At 49.6% G+C, this 15,922-nt stretch overlaps 1 protein-coding gene across 1 annotated transcript in view; it reads right to left on the reverse strand.

The window, feature by feature from the left end:
- Positions 1-15,922, reverse strand: part of LOC8034059 (rhomboid-related protein 2) — a 66,723-nt gene that overhangs the window by 19,250 nt on the left and 31,551 nt on the right. Inside the window, exons 2-3 of the mRNA XM_002407524.5 lie at positions 12,659-12,815; positions 10,093-10,331 (exon numbers count right to left, since the gene is read on the reverse strand). Coding sequence (XP_002407568.2) covers positions 10,093-10,331; positions 12,659-12,815 — 396 coding nt within the window. The remainder of the gene's footprint in view (positions 1-10,092; positions 10,332-12,658; positions 12,816-15,922) is intronic.

Consider the following 15,922-nt stretch of genomic DNA (forward strand, 5'->3'; position numbering starts at 1 on the left):
ACGCATTTAAAAACGTGAGCATATTGGCAGTTAGAAGACGACGCCCGCGCATGAAGTCGGCGCTAGTGGATCCCAAGAGACGCTCAAGCTCGACACGAAGCGGCAGGGGAGTCTTGGCGACGCCGATTCGAGCTAGGCGGCGCCGCCTGGATCCACTACTGAGGACGTTCGGGCGCAGCCAAATGGGAGCTGCAGAAAATACGCGCTCAGCAGCGAGGCCACTACAAAGGCTGCTGATATGGCCCTAGTTCGAGCCGTGTATGCGCCAAAGTCTCTGATGTCACGTCGATGGTGCTGCCGTCGGTGCCGCGCATGCCCAGATACGTCTCTTAACGCGGTTCTACGCACGCGGAGTGGCCACACCTTTCGTCGGAGAAGACTGCTTGTAAACAGTGCGTTTGTCTATACTTGCGCGGGAGGCGTCCGCCATTCAATTGAAAATGCCTCGCATGGTATAAATTGCTCTCTCGGAGTTTCTTTCCGATGGCATTCCCGAGGCTCATCATTGCAAGCACACGGCAGCGGCGGCGGCGAAGAAAAACACCCGGTTTGGCGGTGGCCGGGGGCTTCGGATTAATAATTCCCGGTTTGTACCGGGCGTGGTTCGGCCCCCGCCTCGACGTCCGATGGGGACGAGGCCGCGCCCAGGCACTCCACGACTTGGCCGGACCCGTGTCCGCGCCCAGGGCGCGGGAAGCGCGACCGACCGACCGACCGACCCACCCGCGAGGGCCCCGAAACTAGGACGGAGACCCGCTGTTTAAGTGGCCCCCATCACGAAGGCTTTCTTAGGGCCAAGCACGACATCACCGGTTGGGAAGAACGACGGTACATGGGAGGTGTGCCAAGAATTAAACAGGTCGGCCGAGTAACGCGCCTGCGTAAAAACCTCGAGATGAGCGAATGGGCCGAGAAATATTAGGGGAGACTGCGTTTATCGAGTTGCAAAAGGAAACTGTAGAGGGATTGCGCAATGACCGCCGGCGCTGCACATATACATACACATACGCATACACTTCACCACAATTGTGAGCGCAGTGAAACGTGTTAGTAGTACGTCGAGTGAAAGCTTGTGCTGCGGAACGCGGGCCACGACCACGAAAGATTCGCGCACTTCTTTTTCGTACAGGAGACAGCATGGGCATCTTTCAGTCACTACGCTGCGAGCCAACTATTCTCGCTGTTTCACCGTCCTACTCAACGGCTTCCGTTTCGCGTGGCCCAACGCCTTGCTGTGGGTTGTGTTCCCCATTGCGAGTCAGCATCGGGGAAGATTTCTGGCGTGTCTTTCCACCGGCCGCACAACGGTGAAGCGCTAAGCACCGCGTGGAAGGAAGGGATACCGAGGGAGAACGTTGTTGCGAAAGATAAATCTCCATTCACGGTTGCGTGCACCGAGTAACTTAAACTGGAGGATCGTGCAGCAAAATACTGCATAAGGAAGCTAGTCCGTGGAACAGCGTCCACGGTGTTCGATGGGACTGGGAAGGATGTAATGCCTGTACCCAAGAAAGCCCGAAGAGAAGCTGTTTTGAAGCAGCCGACATCAGCGCCGAATAGCAGAGAGCGAAAGGCAGACGTCAGTGGCGTACCAACTTGTTTTTGAGTGGAGGAGCAAACCAAATCTCTCCCCCCCCCCCCCCCCCCCCCAGGACCGGAGAGCGGTGCCCTTGGTATTGCTTGGGCGGCGCCGGCCAGTCTTTTTTCTGCCCAGTGGCGGCTGTTTCAGGGGGAGGGGGGCAAACACATGCCTTGCCCCCCCCCCCACTCTGAACGCTGGGGGGGGGGGGGGCGAACGCCCCCCTTGCCCCCCCCCGGTTGGTACCCTCATGGCAGACGTGCTGGCTCCATAAAAGGATTCCGAAGAGGCCGAGCAAGATTAATCAAACTGCTCTGAAGTACGCGCTCCCGTACCTTTGACCGCATTGCCACAGCTCCCGGCTGCCCAGTGACACTTCCACCCAACTATGTGGCAGTGCCGCATGGCACTAATAGGCGCAGATCTCAGTGAGGCTCACGGCCTCACTCACTCACCGACTCACCCACTCAGTCAAGATAGGCTTACGGCCCCGCTGGAGGGGCCGTAAGATAGCGAGCGCGAATCTAGTCCGGCCGTGCGCAGGGTATACTGGGTTCTAGGGTTCAAACCCACCCCTACTGGTTTTGATCTGGATGAGCGTCGTACCGGCGTGCGATCGTGTATCAAGCGCGTTAAAGTTCCCAGGCTAGTAGGGGCACTGCACCGGCTGAATTGCCCATCTACTGCGGAGGGACCAACTGGGACTGACTAACTTCCTGCCGTCTACACACAATTACTCCGGCTCTCAGAGTGACTCTGCAACGAACATCTCGCGCGGCGCGCCATGGAGCCTGCCACGCGGGCCGACACCTAGAGGACAAGGCCCCCTCATGACGTCATAGTTTTGTGGATCCCAAGACAGGCTGAAGCTCGACGGAAGTAACCACAAAACGGCAGACGCGCCAGCCTTGGCGCTGCCACCTGCTAGCGTCGCGCTCGTCGGGGGGCGCTGCAAGACGAGCTGGTGCGGAGCCCGCTGGTGGCGATGCTGACGTAGGCGACGCTGCGTGAGACCACAAGTGATGACGTTTGGGGGAAAAGGCCTGGTCTCGTAGGCGGCATTGCGGGGGCTCGACGAACCCACCGGAAACCGGACGGTTCAAAGCGGAACCCGGCGCAGACTATTTTCCGAGAGTCGGTCGAACTATAAACAGACCCCCTTCCGACGCGTCGTCATTAGCAGATAAACGCCGGCGCGGGACGCACAATAAAGAGGATTATTACGAGGAACCATCTCGAACACGCAGCCAGATAAAAAGGACGGACGAAGCGAAAGCGGGCCACCATCCGAAAAGGCCGTCGGGGGCGGCGAGAGCGGCGGGGGCCAAACACACTTTTCCTCGGAAACGGCATCCAAGAACGGCACGAGGGGGGAAAGCGGGCATTCCAGCGACACGGCTGACGCGCTCTCTGCCCCAAGCTGCTCGTGTCGCGCCCCCGCTCCGACCTGACTCGGCGACTTCCGGTCTCCGCGACAACTTGGTCCCGGTTGGGACCGATACAGACACCAAGACAAGAGGAGAACATTACGGACAAACAGAACTCCCGTCTTTTGGTGAAAACCGATAAACCCCGAACATCACCCGCCGAGCCGGTTTTATCTTAATCGAGGAAAACCGAAAAATCCCGATTCGAGACTGTCCTTCAAAAGGGGGTTTTAGTGCACCGTTCGGATAACTCCGAAAACAACGTCCGATACTCGGCCGACGCCTTTGCGCATGCATGGCATCGTTATCGGAGCCATCAGAACGGTCGCCTCAATGAACTCCCTACCAAATATATCCGGAGGTTCGTGGGAAAAAAATATTTATCTACTGCTCTATTTTACGTTGAGCCCGAAATGGAACCGCCCTGAACTGTCCACAGGGCTGCATTTTCCTTCGGGAACTTTCCTTTTTCTGTTCTCCGTACTGGGACGATTTTCGACTATTCGGCTCACACGCCTCATTCCTCCAGGTGCGGCAATACCATAGTCGGTCATGTTTTCTACGAACCGCTAAACACAAACTTTTTTTTTTTGTCGTATTAAAAATTGAGGCCGAAAAACCCCGAATCCGAAAAAAAAAAAAAAAAAAAAACTAAATCCAGATTAAAAAAAGAACAAAAGAAAAACAGATAAATACATTTTTGGTTTAGAATAAAATGAAACCTTGAGAACACGAAGCAAGTTATAAGTGATGTGTTTGGAGTTTATTGCCTTACTGCTGCGTATTATAGCGTATACTGTGAAAGTTGTATAGGTTGTAATATTTAATAAAATAATAACATTTTATATTCGTTTAAAATTATATTCAATTAATTTTATTCTTATGTTTTTGCTGAGGACGTCATCAGACGACCTGAGTCGCCATTTTCCCCATCCTCCTAAACGTTTGTCTCAATAAAACAAACTTTGAATTTCATTCTTCTCTTAATTGGGGGGTGTTCCTTAAAGGGGCCCTGCAATGACTTTTTGACTGGTTTTAATTTGCACCGAACCTGAGCGCACTGAACGTAGTAACTTAATCAAAGTTTTCTTTTCTCAAATTTCGCATTATTTTAAAAGTTATAGGCGAATTAGAATTACTAAAAACAAGCAAAAAATAACGTCCTTCATGACGTAGTAGGTCCTGGCTTGAGTGGCCATTAACTAGAGGAGGGGTAGTGAGCTCATCGAGCATTCGCGGTTGCCGCGCTCCGGGTCAACGGCTCGAGAGGGCGCCACTAAAGCATATGTTGGAGAGGCTCTATGAAGCGGGCGGCCGGGGCGGCTCGCATTGCATTTGCTGCGCGATTAAAGACTATTTCTGCATAACATTTCATTGGCCACAAACGACAGCAAACACGGGGTAAAGATCAGTTCAGAACGGGAGCCACTTCGCGCTGCTATGCCGCCAAATGGCCAAATCGCCAGCAGGGCCCGCGCCGAAGGCCTTCGGAACGCTCGGAACCGGTCGGATCGTTGAGCCGGTATACGACCGCAGCGCCGCCGCGTACATCCGGGGCTTTTCTACGCTGGCCGTTCGTCGTAGCCTCATCCCACTAGTTATTTCTAGTATCGCCGTTTTTTCCGCCGCTTGGTGGCGGGTATGTCGACGGGTCTTTTCTTGTTTCCGTACTTTATAAACTGCATTTGTTTCTTTTCTGATCTAAAATACTGAACAAAAACTTCGTTTATAAATAATTGAAACGGGTCGCGCCAGTTATATTTTGTATTTCGACTACAAAAAAGCTTTTAGCGGCTCTGACCAGTAGTAAGCCTAGGACCAAATACGTCACATTTTGCGTGCTTTCGGTACCGCGGGTCGCCCTCGTCGGTGGAGGTGGTTTCCGCGTCCTCCGGTTAAAATATGACGCACTGATATTTAGTTACTCTCTCCATGCCCGCTGGCTTGCCCGGACCCCAAGAGACGTGGAAACCGCAAAAAAGGTAGACGCTTAAATATGATTGCAGGGCCCCTTTAAGGGTTTATTTTCTACCACAGATTCGGCCCTTCCCGGTGTCAATTTTCGGTGTTGTACAAACATTTTGCGTTTATCGGTGTGTGCAGTGATGAAAGTGGCATTTGACCTTTTGTACCAGGTCCTGTAGCAGGCACAATAATGGCTTGGAGCAGCCTCTGGCGCTTTTGGAGCAGATGACAACATAAGCTAGCACATCATTTGAAAATGTAAAAGAAAAAAAATGATGGCATCTCTACATGAGTTTATCTGTGATAATGATTGACGGTTTCTATTTGATACTGGAGCATACTACTAATTAAATGTTGCGATACAAAAAAATATAGGACGCAAAAGAAATACGGAGCTTTCTTTTTAGAGATAGGGCTCTGGACACAGAAGATCCTGTTTACAATGGGCACTAAAGATATGGATGAAAAATTAGTCAGCGCAGCCCTTCAGTTGGGATAAAGCCTCTGCCCCCCTCCCTATTTTACATTAAGTAGTTTTTTTATCCTGTAAATATAATTTCTGTAAAATGTCAGCAAGGACCCGCATATTCGCTACACGTGTATCGATAGAAACGCGACCCCCGAGTTTTGTGAACCTGCCAAACTCAAGACTTTAATTTAATAAACCGCCAAAAAAAAAAAAGACCCACACATATTATGAGAACCACACCTGGGGTGTGGTTCTAAAGAAAATAGCAGCCTACGGGGTAGTTCAGCGAGAACTCTGTTCCGGGGCAGCACGACGTAGGTTAAAGGTTTTGTTCCCGTGAAGCTTGAAAATCAAGGAAAGCACCGAATCGGGGCTTATCGGCTTTCCCCGATTTTCGATAAAACCGGCTCGAGAGATAATTTTCAGGGTTTATCGGTTTATCTGTATTTACCGAAAACACGGAGCCCAACTTACAACCAGGGACGTCGGGAACCTGCGGAGGTTCAAGTTGAATCAAGTTCGTCTCTTTCAAACGTCTAATGCGAAGCTTGACAAAAGTTCGACTCAAGCTGATGAAAAGTTACGACGATGGATGGTGGCAGCTACCCGTCGTAATTCAAAGACGAAAGAGCCCGAGACTGCGCGCGTCCAGCCGTTCCAACTACGCAATAGCTGTCGGCCCCGAGGCATTTTCTAGTAAAGTATTTCACTATACTGCGGAGAAGAGCGCCTTTTCGGTGCGTCAAGAATTGTGGAAACATTTCGTGCTCGGTAAAACTTTATATTAGTAGAATGTAAAAAAAAATAATAATAATATTCGTGTTGTGTTCGGCCTGATTGTGTCCCGCACTGGTGTCGCTCTAAACGTGACAGTAGCAGACGTACTGCTCTCGACTGACTGCGCTTGCGTCCGCCCATGCGCAGAGCCGCAGTTCAGCCACTCACCCGGGTCGTAGCGACCGGGTCGTAGCAAACCGAGGGTGAAAAACCCCGATGACGGGATAAAAAAACAAAGAGACAGGGTGAAAAACCCGGGAAGGGAGAAATAATAATAATACTAAAAAAGGGGCAAACATCCGGGAAACGCGAGACCGGAAGTCAGGTAGAGCGCCGGAGAGTTACCTGTGTGAACGAGAGCGAACGGCTCTGCCACACCCCAGGAAGTTGCCGCAAAGTAACGACGAGGGCTCTTTTTTTCGGGGGGATTCCTGGCCGAGCGTGTCAACGCACCTCGGCTCGGAGCGCGCGAAGCGAAAGCTCGGCCTGCACAACCAAGGGGGTTCCATCCTCGCCCCTGGGCCCGTTTCGATCTGGATGAGTATCGCAGCGGCGTGCGGTCGTGCTTCACTACTGCCTGGTGCACCTTAAAAGCCCCAGGCGAGCGGTTTGCACTGCAATGGCGAAATTTCTCCCCGTGAGCTGAGAGACTGCGGCCAACTAACTTCCAGCTGTCTACTCAAACACGATACAATTATTAGTTTAATTTTTTTGTGTTCAACGTGGAACATTTTAAAAAAAGCCCAAAACGTGTCCAGGTACCGTTTTTTTTTATTCACTAGATAGAGCGCTTTCTTGTCTATAAAATTGCAAAATTCAAGAGCTAAAAATTAAAAAAAAAAACACAAAAACTATGTCACAATGATGGTTGTTATCTTCGAAATCTGCCTAAAATTCCGAGTCCCCGGTATGGAGAAGCCGCAGTGGGTTCGAAAAAGCCACCGCGGAGACAGACAGGCGTTACATGGATGGGTCTCATTTTTTCATACAACTCCACGGACTTGTCGAAAAGATGGACGATGGACCGATCTCACCAAGCGTTTGGCGCTTGCGCGAGGCAGCCGTAACTTTAGTTCATAGGAGGCATTCGGCAGTGCACGAGACTGTTCGTGCCCAGCACGCGCAGAGTTCCAGCGAGGTTGCCACACGCGCAGAAAGACTAAAGTTCCCTCGATGCATTGCGGCAGCGGTGGCGTAGTCAAACTGCCTGGTGAGATCGGTCTATTCGAAACCCTGTGCCTACTCGAGACCTAGGGGTCGTATTATTTTGAAACAATTGAAACACCACGTGTGGGCTGTTAAATCGACCTTTAAAAAGTTATGAAACATTTTCAAAACGCTTTGTTTTTAATTGTTTTATCACTTCTTTATTCCTTGCTGCGTGGATCAGAAGCGCTTGCGGCGGACCAGTTTGCTAGAGTGGAACGAATGTTCCCAGGCTAATGAGTAGTTTATTTAAGGACCGTTGTATAAGTCACCCCACAGGACGTTGGATCGCATACAAACTATTCGCCCTAAAAAGATTTTTTTTTTTTTTTTCTGAAGCCACGCCGGCTTTATTTTATAACTTTTCACAAAAAACCTGGGAAAAAGCATATACAGTCATGCCTCCATAATATGGACATCCCTAAATATCGTTCATAAAGTGACTTATCCGGAATAAGGAGACAAAAAATACACGTATTTTCCCAATTTGTCCCCGAGAATGGTGTCCACACAACGGGGTGTCCATATTAACGAGACATGACTGTATATAGTATGCTTCGGTCATTGAATTCATCTAACCTGGTATGCTGTCAAACACAAAGTCACCATGAACGCGCTTGAGTAAGCCGGAGGTCAGTAATTTTTGCGCGCGATCCCTGACGATCACTTACAAACTACGGCCGCTAAAACATAACATAACAAGTGGAAATTGTCCGCAGTAGAAGAACACCGGGAAAAAAGTACGATCAAGTAACCTCCTTGAGTACAAATATTATACATCGGGAACAAGGTTGCTTGACAAACAGCCAACCTGCTGAATGCCCGCTGTCAAGCTGGTCAAGCATTTAGAGTGGATCAAGGTTTCCCATTAGTGTGATATTTAGGGAGTGCTCGTATTTAGTGTTCGTAAATCAAGATTATTCATTTATTTTGATTCGACTTTTGACCGCTATGGAGCAAGGTCAGTTGTCGAGCTTCCTGGAACTTTTTCCGCCTTTTCGTGGCGCGGCCCCTCGGTGGCACTCGCTGCGCTGCCAACTTCGTCAGCTTCGAGTTTCTCAATGTCGCTTGCCGGGTGAGACTACATTGAGCCGCTTTATGTCAGCCTAGATGAACGAAACGACGGAACCGGTGGAACGCTGGACGCACATTGCCTGCGGTGGAAGCTGATTTTCTTGTTACGGCGCACGTAAAGCAGTGTTGTACACGTTCCTCAAAAAAAAAAAAAAAAAAAAAAAAGGACGAAAGCTCGTTTTTTGTTCTTTCTGATTTTTGGAACGCGTTCCCGTCACAAGTTGTATATGTGGAAAAGTAACTTGTTCCGGTTACTGTTAAAAAAAATGGAACGTATCGTATATTTAAACGTGGCATTTGTAATGTGCTAACTACCATAATTAGGTATATCAAGCAAAGTATTTTTATCTATCCCATCAAATGGCAACATAGAATTTGAATGCCGCGATGGAAGGACACCGGGAAGGAAACAACCGGAAGCAAGGTTCCCATTTGTTGATATATTCACCTTCAAATATTTCAGCGTTTCACCATATCTATGTTTGTAGCGGGCGATACAGACGAGCCAAATGTACAATGAACCCGGAAGGAAGAGAGGTTAATTAACCGCTCCTCCTTCCCGAATTAATTCCCGGGTTAATTTTAATATGTTGTTAAATAAAGGATTACCCCCCATTCCACGAGCGTTTAAAAACAACCTACCAGGTTTCAATATAAGAACTTTGTTTGAACTTAGCAACAGTTCCTTCTCAATGTTGTCCGCAATACGAGCAAGTGAAGAAACGGTAGTCCTTGTGAATGTCGGATTTGTTGTTCAATTTGAAAGTGGGGGAGAAGGGAAAAGAGAATAAAGGTTAACTTTTGTGTATCATTTAAGTGACCAATGTTCGAGCTACAAAGATGCGTTCGATGTCTAGTAACCTGCTTTTGTTCTTACTCTAGGTCTCTTTGTGGAAGTTCAGTGATAGCTGTATTCGGCCTTAAATTTCTGAGTGTATGAGGATTCGTGGAAGCAAAGAAAGTAGCTGAGTTCGTGAGTTCCCTCGTTGTGTATGTTTTGCTTCAACTAAAAGTTTTTCCTTTTTTGTGCCGCAATCTCAGGCACTAAAAAAAGAATCAATGTCCAGCAGCTCGCCTGCGGTGTCTTCGCTGGGTAACCCAGCGAAGACACCGCAGAATGAACCCTAAATTAAGTAACCAAAAGTTAGCAAGGTCCTGATCTAAAGTTATTGTTGTTTACTTTTTAGAGCTTCCCCCTAAAAAATATAAAAAATAAAATAAAAAATTACCTCACTAGACAAAAAAAAAAAAAAAAAGATGGAACGGTATTACTTCTGTTCCCATAAAAATGAAACGAGCTCCCGTCCCAGTTCCACCGATGCAAAATGGAACGGCGGCGTTCCTTCCTTCCTCCTAAAAGAAACGCGTTCCAGGAACGCCGTTCCGTACAAAAGGACGTAAAGTTTGCATCGACGTTTGCGCAAAATAGAGCGTCGTTAGGAAATGATCTCTCTTCGCTGCAGGTGGGCAACGAAGAAGGATCGTTGCCGAAAGACGCTCTTCCGTCGAGCTTATCGACCGCTAGATTTAGGAAGGCTGTCTTATCGGGTGCCTCCATCGTCGGTCAATAAGGGGGGGTTGTTGCTGCCACCCACCTCGATGAGGGTGACGACGAACACGAACAGGGGTGGCGGCCTGCACGTGTAGTGGTCGGCGTAGTACTTGCGGTCCCTGCCGTCCGGCAGGAACTCGGTGGCGATGGCCCGCACCATGGTGCGGAAGGCGCCCTGGGCTCCGTTGCCGTCGTCGTCGTCGAGGGCGCGTCGCGGCCCGGAGGACGACCACTGGGACGACGCGGCGACACCGCCGCCCAGGCACTCCAACGATGAGCAACCTGCGAGCCAAACAAAGAACAAAAAGAAACTCACTCCCAGGGTCGTTCGAGCAGCCCAAACTGCGGTGCCAGGAACGCGTCCCCGACTGGCGTGTTTAGCGTCCCATCTACATTAAAAGTGGTCCCGGTAACAACTCGCGTCCCAGATGCCGGCGTGTCACGTTGTCGGGGATGTCGCCATCCTGGCGGTTGGTCCTCGAGACCCGGCAACAGATGCGAGCGAACGCGAGTGTCGCTGTCGTCACGGAGTTTCAACTCCTGCAACTTCCAAAGCTTCTGTGAACTTTGAAGCTAGAGAGCGACCTGAGCAGAGCAGGCGTCTGCCGCGTCCACTTCCCTCTCTGTGACACCGCCAGGATCGCGGCCGGCAACAGCGTGACACACTGGGCTACTACGACAGCCAAACCCAAAAGCACAAAACTATTTGTACTTCAGGAAAGAGGGATAAGAATCGTGTGCGGCGTGTCCTATAATCATCATACTAAGAAACTTCTTGAGGTTGGGGTTTTTTAAATATGTTTAAATACTATGAATTTGGACTTTGTATATGCTATAAACAGGGATGCCGTGAGGCGAATAGTTTCTTATTCGAAACAAACCTATAACATACTCCACTCGTCACTCGGATCTCTGGGTAGTATTGAGGCACCACGCACAGATTACGGCCTTCGGACGAATGAAAGGACCTTGCCGATATTATTAGACACGCTTACGCGCTATAACTTTGATGTAAACTCTTGTAGCACAAGTAAGGTTAGGGAATATTTTTTTCATGAAAATAAACATTTTATACCATTGTTGATTATTCAGTTGACTTTTTTCATTCCGTTATTGTCTGCCAAGTATTTGCATTATATAATATCTTGCGCACGTTTTTCGCAACTGCCGCGTACCTGTAAGGGGTTGAGGATCAGTCAAGCTGCTTGTGCAGATTTTTTCCACAGCTCCCGCCATATTTATATGGTCAAATAAAAAAGCCATTTTTATAATTCTCGTTATTATTAGTTGAGGTCATGTTGGTAGGAATAAGAGGAGGCGACCTGCCGGCTCAAGCCAGCCAAAGGAGAAAATCATAAGTGAAGCCGGAAGCAGAGGTCGGTGGGAACATCCCCAAGGGTGCCCAAGTCCGTCCAATAGCGTCTTTCGGTTTGGGCCATCGATGGGGGCGCGTCCCTCCAAACCGAAAGTCTCCCCCGGCTTCAGCTCTGGTGGCGTCATGTCGCCTCCAGAAACTTCCTACCTCCACGGTCGCAGGGGTGAATGCTGATCCTTCTTCTCTACCATTTCCTGCGACTATCATGACGCGGGAATAAAAACTGGCGCGTGTTTCATAGGTTAGTTATCTAAGGAATTCAATCTAAGCGGTATTTTCTCAAAGGGGAAAAAAAGCGTTGCATCGTCTCATTGTGAGTTGCGTTATAGTGGGACCGACTGCTTGACGACCGCGTACGACCGCCCACTACTAGACGGTTCCCATGGTAACGGAGGTCCGCGCTACGCGTCGCAGTGGAACGCAAGCGGCTGTAACGCTGCCGGCGCCACGCAAGCGTCCGAAGCAGCCTTCCGGGCGACCCCCGCGTGAAGAGCGTCCCACTCGCAGCTCGTGAAAGCAGGTTGGGCACACGCTGCGACCTTCCGGGATGCACCCCCGCACGACGATCATCCCGGGAATACAAAGCACCGCCTAATGGAATCTAGACACGACCGCCAACAAGAGCTACCTCGTGCAAGGGCGAGAGACGCGCATTGCCAAGGTGCGAAACCTTTACATCGAAGCGAAACACACGGCCGCGGGAAGCCCCAGACGCGGCCAAGTCGCGACCAGAGCGCATTAGAGATCAGAGCGGGAAGCCCTTCCACTATGCGATCAGAATCGGATGCTGTCCTTGGTGGGGACTTTAAGGGCTTTTAGTACAGAACACGGCAGACGGCGCGTTTCGTCACCGCGCATCAAGCGTCTTCTAAATTCACGGCATATGCCGTACTCTGGCCCACTTTCGTACAGTCTTCTTGCCGGGGGAGGAAGCTTCCCTCCGCTTCCGTCCTTGGACAGATGCATGATTAGAGCGTGCTCATCACGTGGGTGCGGACACCCACGCACGCGCTCTGCTGACCGTCATCAATGCCTCCGCCGTACCTATCGGTCCCCAATCTCCCGAAAACAAGATAGGGGAAGAGGGGATGAGTTGGCGTGGTTGACGCCCAAACTGAAGACGCAACCAGTTTCTCGGCATGTGCCGATGTTGCGTCTCGGCAGTCCATCTGCTGTATCCGGTTTGGGGAGTCCCTTAGGCGTCCCAATTAATCGGGGGAGTATGTGGACTGACCGTATCCCCTGCCCGGGGTGGTGGCGGCGCTGTGGCTTCGCTGCTGCCGTAGAGCGTGCCGCTGGCAGCAGTTGCCTGGCAGCTGAGACTGCCAGATTTCCCGGTCCTCCCGGCGGTGCACGGCGATCTTAAAGCTCCGAGTGCGCTTGCCGCTCATCTGCACACACAAGCAGAGCACCCGGTCAGACACGTCATCCCTCCAGGATCGCTCATTCTGAGAACATGTCAAAGCACGGAGGGACCATCCTACGTACACAGCCCCTCAGTCACACTCCTCGTGCATCATACACTCGATGCAAACACGCAGTCGGACAATCATGATCCAAGCACTTCATACGAATCTATTGTCGGGGGAAAATGCAATGCGAACAGTGTGGCTCGCAGTACAGGCTGCGCCACCTGGAAGTGAGCCTAAGGGCGAGGGTGCGTGGCCGAAGCTTGGGGAGCGCCGAGCGAAGGGCGTAAACTAGGGTTGTGAGAATAAAGGTTCGAACCGAATAGCGCTGTCTCATTCATATCCTTGACAGTGCGTGAGAAAGCCAAGATGGCCCGTTTTTTTCAACATCGCAGAAGCTAGGGATGACGCTGCGCTATTCGATTCGAACCACTATTCGCACACCTCTAGCGTAAACACATCGGCGTAGGCCACGCACCCTCGCTCCTATAGGCTCACTTCCAGGCGGCGCAGCCTGTACCGCGAGCCACGCGCTCCTCTATTTGCATTGCATTTTCCCCCGATAGTAGGTACACTTCCAAAATGCCTAAAGGCAGTTTTGGATGAGGACCGTCATACAAGAAAGGAAAACGCCACGGAGAGCCTTTCGTATCATGAACGTAGAAGTCTGACTGCGCCTTGAAGAAACACTGAACTATCAAAACTACATTTTCAAAGTAGCTGGATATTGTGACACGCCTGATACAAAATAAACTGCCCCCCCCCCCCCCCCCCCCCCAGAAAAAAGATATAGCCCACTATTTATATCGCCAGATTCATATCGAGTTAGGAATGATAGTGAAATAAAATTCTATTTCGCGATTGACGTCCCAAAATAGCAGCATTTCCCAAATCGAGCCTATTGTTTTATATTTCTTTTTCGGGGAAAGTTCATTTTTTGTGACGTTACGTGCCCTATTGATTTTATTTTTTTATAGAGAAATTCCGCGAGCTATATCATTTATACACATTTTTTTTTTTAAATAGCCAGGCTTTACTCTTTCTGACACTAGTTATTACTTCTGAATTCAAAATGGCTATTGAAAAAAAAAATGTGTTGCTTTTATGTTCAGGGCGCTTGATGCCATCAGGCCTCAACGGGTGACCTGCCTCGTAGCTGTAGATAACGAGCTTAGCCGTTGCAGTACAACCGCTAACCCGGGATTCTTAACGTGCACCACGCAGTAGTGATTACACGAACGCGTGCGGCTACGAAACTCATCCACATCGAAACGGGCCCGGGGTGGGCATCGAACCCAGGAGGTGTTGCAGCGCAAGCTTTCGCTCCACGCGCCGAGCTGATACGCGTTAGCCCACTCGACCACCGATCGCCAGCATTTGCTCACGTGCGGTGCTGAGGCAACAGTCGGACAACTCTATCCGGAAATACGAGGAAAACGTGCTTCCGTCGAACCTGTCACATTGCGGCAACAACAACAGTCGGACACATGATGCTGTCGGCCGGCAACCGTGTTGGCCCGTTTGTTGTCCGACCGCCCTGTCACACCGCGTTGACGGCGGGGCTATGATAGCGGGGCCAACACGGGGAAACATTACGCCATCTTGATTGTTTACCTTCATTCGTGTGCGGCTAGGCATCGCTAGAAATGTAACTCTACAAAGGGTTAGTGCGTTCGAAGGGCCAGAAATTACCATGGGACGACATCAACCACTGACTGCGATTAGAAAACTTGACACGGGGAGTATTTCCCGCCCTTTATACAATCAAAATGGTGGTTATTCGCTGACAAAGCCGGTAGCACTAACCGAGGAAAAGGAGATCGTTGATATGTGTTCGGGATTTACGTCACCGTATGAAGTGTTTCTGTCCGGTTTTTCTTTCGTGCAATTCCTTTTTCTGGCGTAAAATTGAGTTAGCACCGGCAGTACCCCAAAGCGCCTTTTGTGGCGTGGTGTTGAGCTAAACTGACAGTACATAAAAACTGCTGCACCGACCCGATCGGCCTTCGTAACAATCGGTGGAATAAATATGTTTGAACACTGTCTATTCGCCCGCCTGCTATTTGATAGCGGCATTCCCCAAAACCTACTGGGGATTTTTGAAACAATACCGGTGTCTGGTAGCGGATGTTTCCAGGTTCCAAGCATCACCAATCATGATCAGAGCCGTCGTTTTAATGCTTAGATTTTTTAATCTTTACTTTCCTGGACTTATACTTTATCAGCGCGTGAGTAAGCGTGCCATTTTATTTCAGTAGCAGAAATGTGAGCTGGTCTCTCGGTAGCTCTAATTTCATCACCAATCTAAACGTTCATGACCGTAACTGTAACCATTTCGACAATCGCTTTCCGTAATCACGCAGTAAAAACATTCCTCAACTTATTTCAGCTGCACGCCAGCCTTAAAGGGTCACTGAAAAGAAGAAAAAAAGTTTTTGCGATCAGTTTAAGTGGGACACGGGTGTCAAACAAATAAATTTTACGCGAAAAAAATATTTAGAGTAATATTGATGGCACGAGATTTATTTTAAACTCTGCGCGTGAAGTCCATGACGTCACGGAATTGGCATTCGCTCTTTCCACCTTAACGTGAAGGCGAAGCCGATCCAGCTCTCCCCCACGCGCCCGAAATGCCGAGAGAAAACAAGTGGAAAGGGGGTGACTACTCAATCGCGTTTCGCGCCGTCAATTTTGCTCTAAAAAAATTAAAAAAAAAAAAACTTTTTTTTTTACATGAATTTTATTTTTCGACATTTGTGTCCCAACCAGACTATTAAATATTTTTTTTCCTTTTCAATGAAACTTTAATTATAGTTAAATAATGTTCTGTAAGCGTTTATTAGGCTCTTGAAAAATACTTTGACTGGGAACTAGCTCTGCCATCGAAACTATCTGTGATGTAGTGTTGCCGGCCCGAAGTTCGCTCAGCCAGCGATCGGAGCAACACACGTTGTCCAACACAAGTTGCTGCTGTTTTTGTTGCCAAAAGCTGTCATACCGAGGCAACAATTTCGTTGTCGTCCATGTTGCACTGCTGTTGCCGTGATGTGACAGGGTTGTTGGACAACACAGGAAGCGAGCAACAAGTT

The sequence above is a fragment of the Ixodes scapularis genome, unplaced genomic scaffold (genome assembly GCF_016920785.2).
Source record: "Ixodes scapularis isolate PalLabHiFi unplaced genomic scaffold, ASM1692078v2 PGA_scaffold6__148_contigs__length_123643588, whole genome shotgun sequence".
In the NCBI taxonomy this organism is placed as follows: domain Eukaryota; kingdom Metazoa; phylum Arthropoda; class Arachnida; order Ixodida; family Ixodidae; genus Ixodes; species Ixodes scapularis.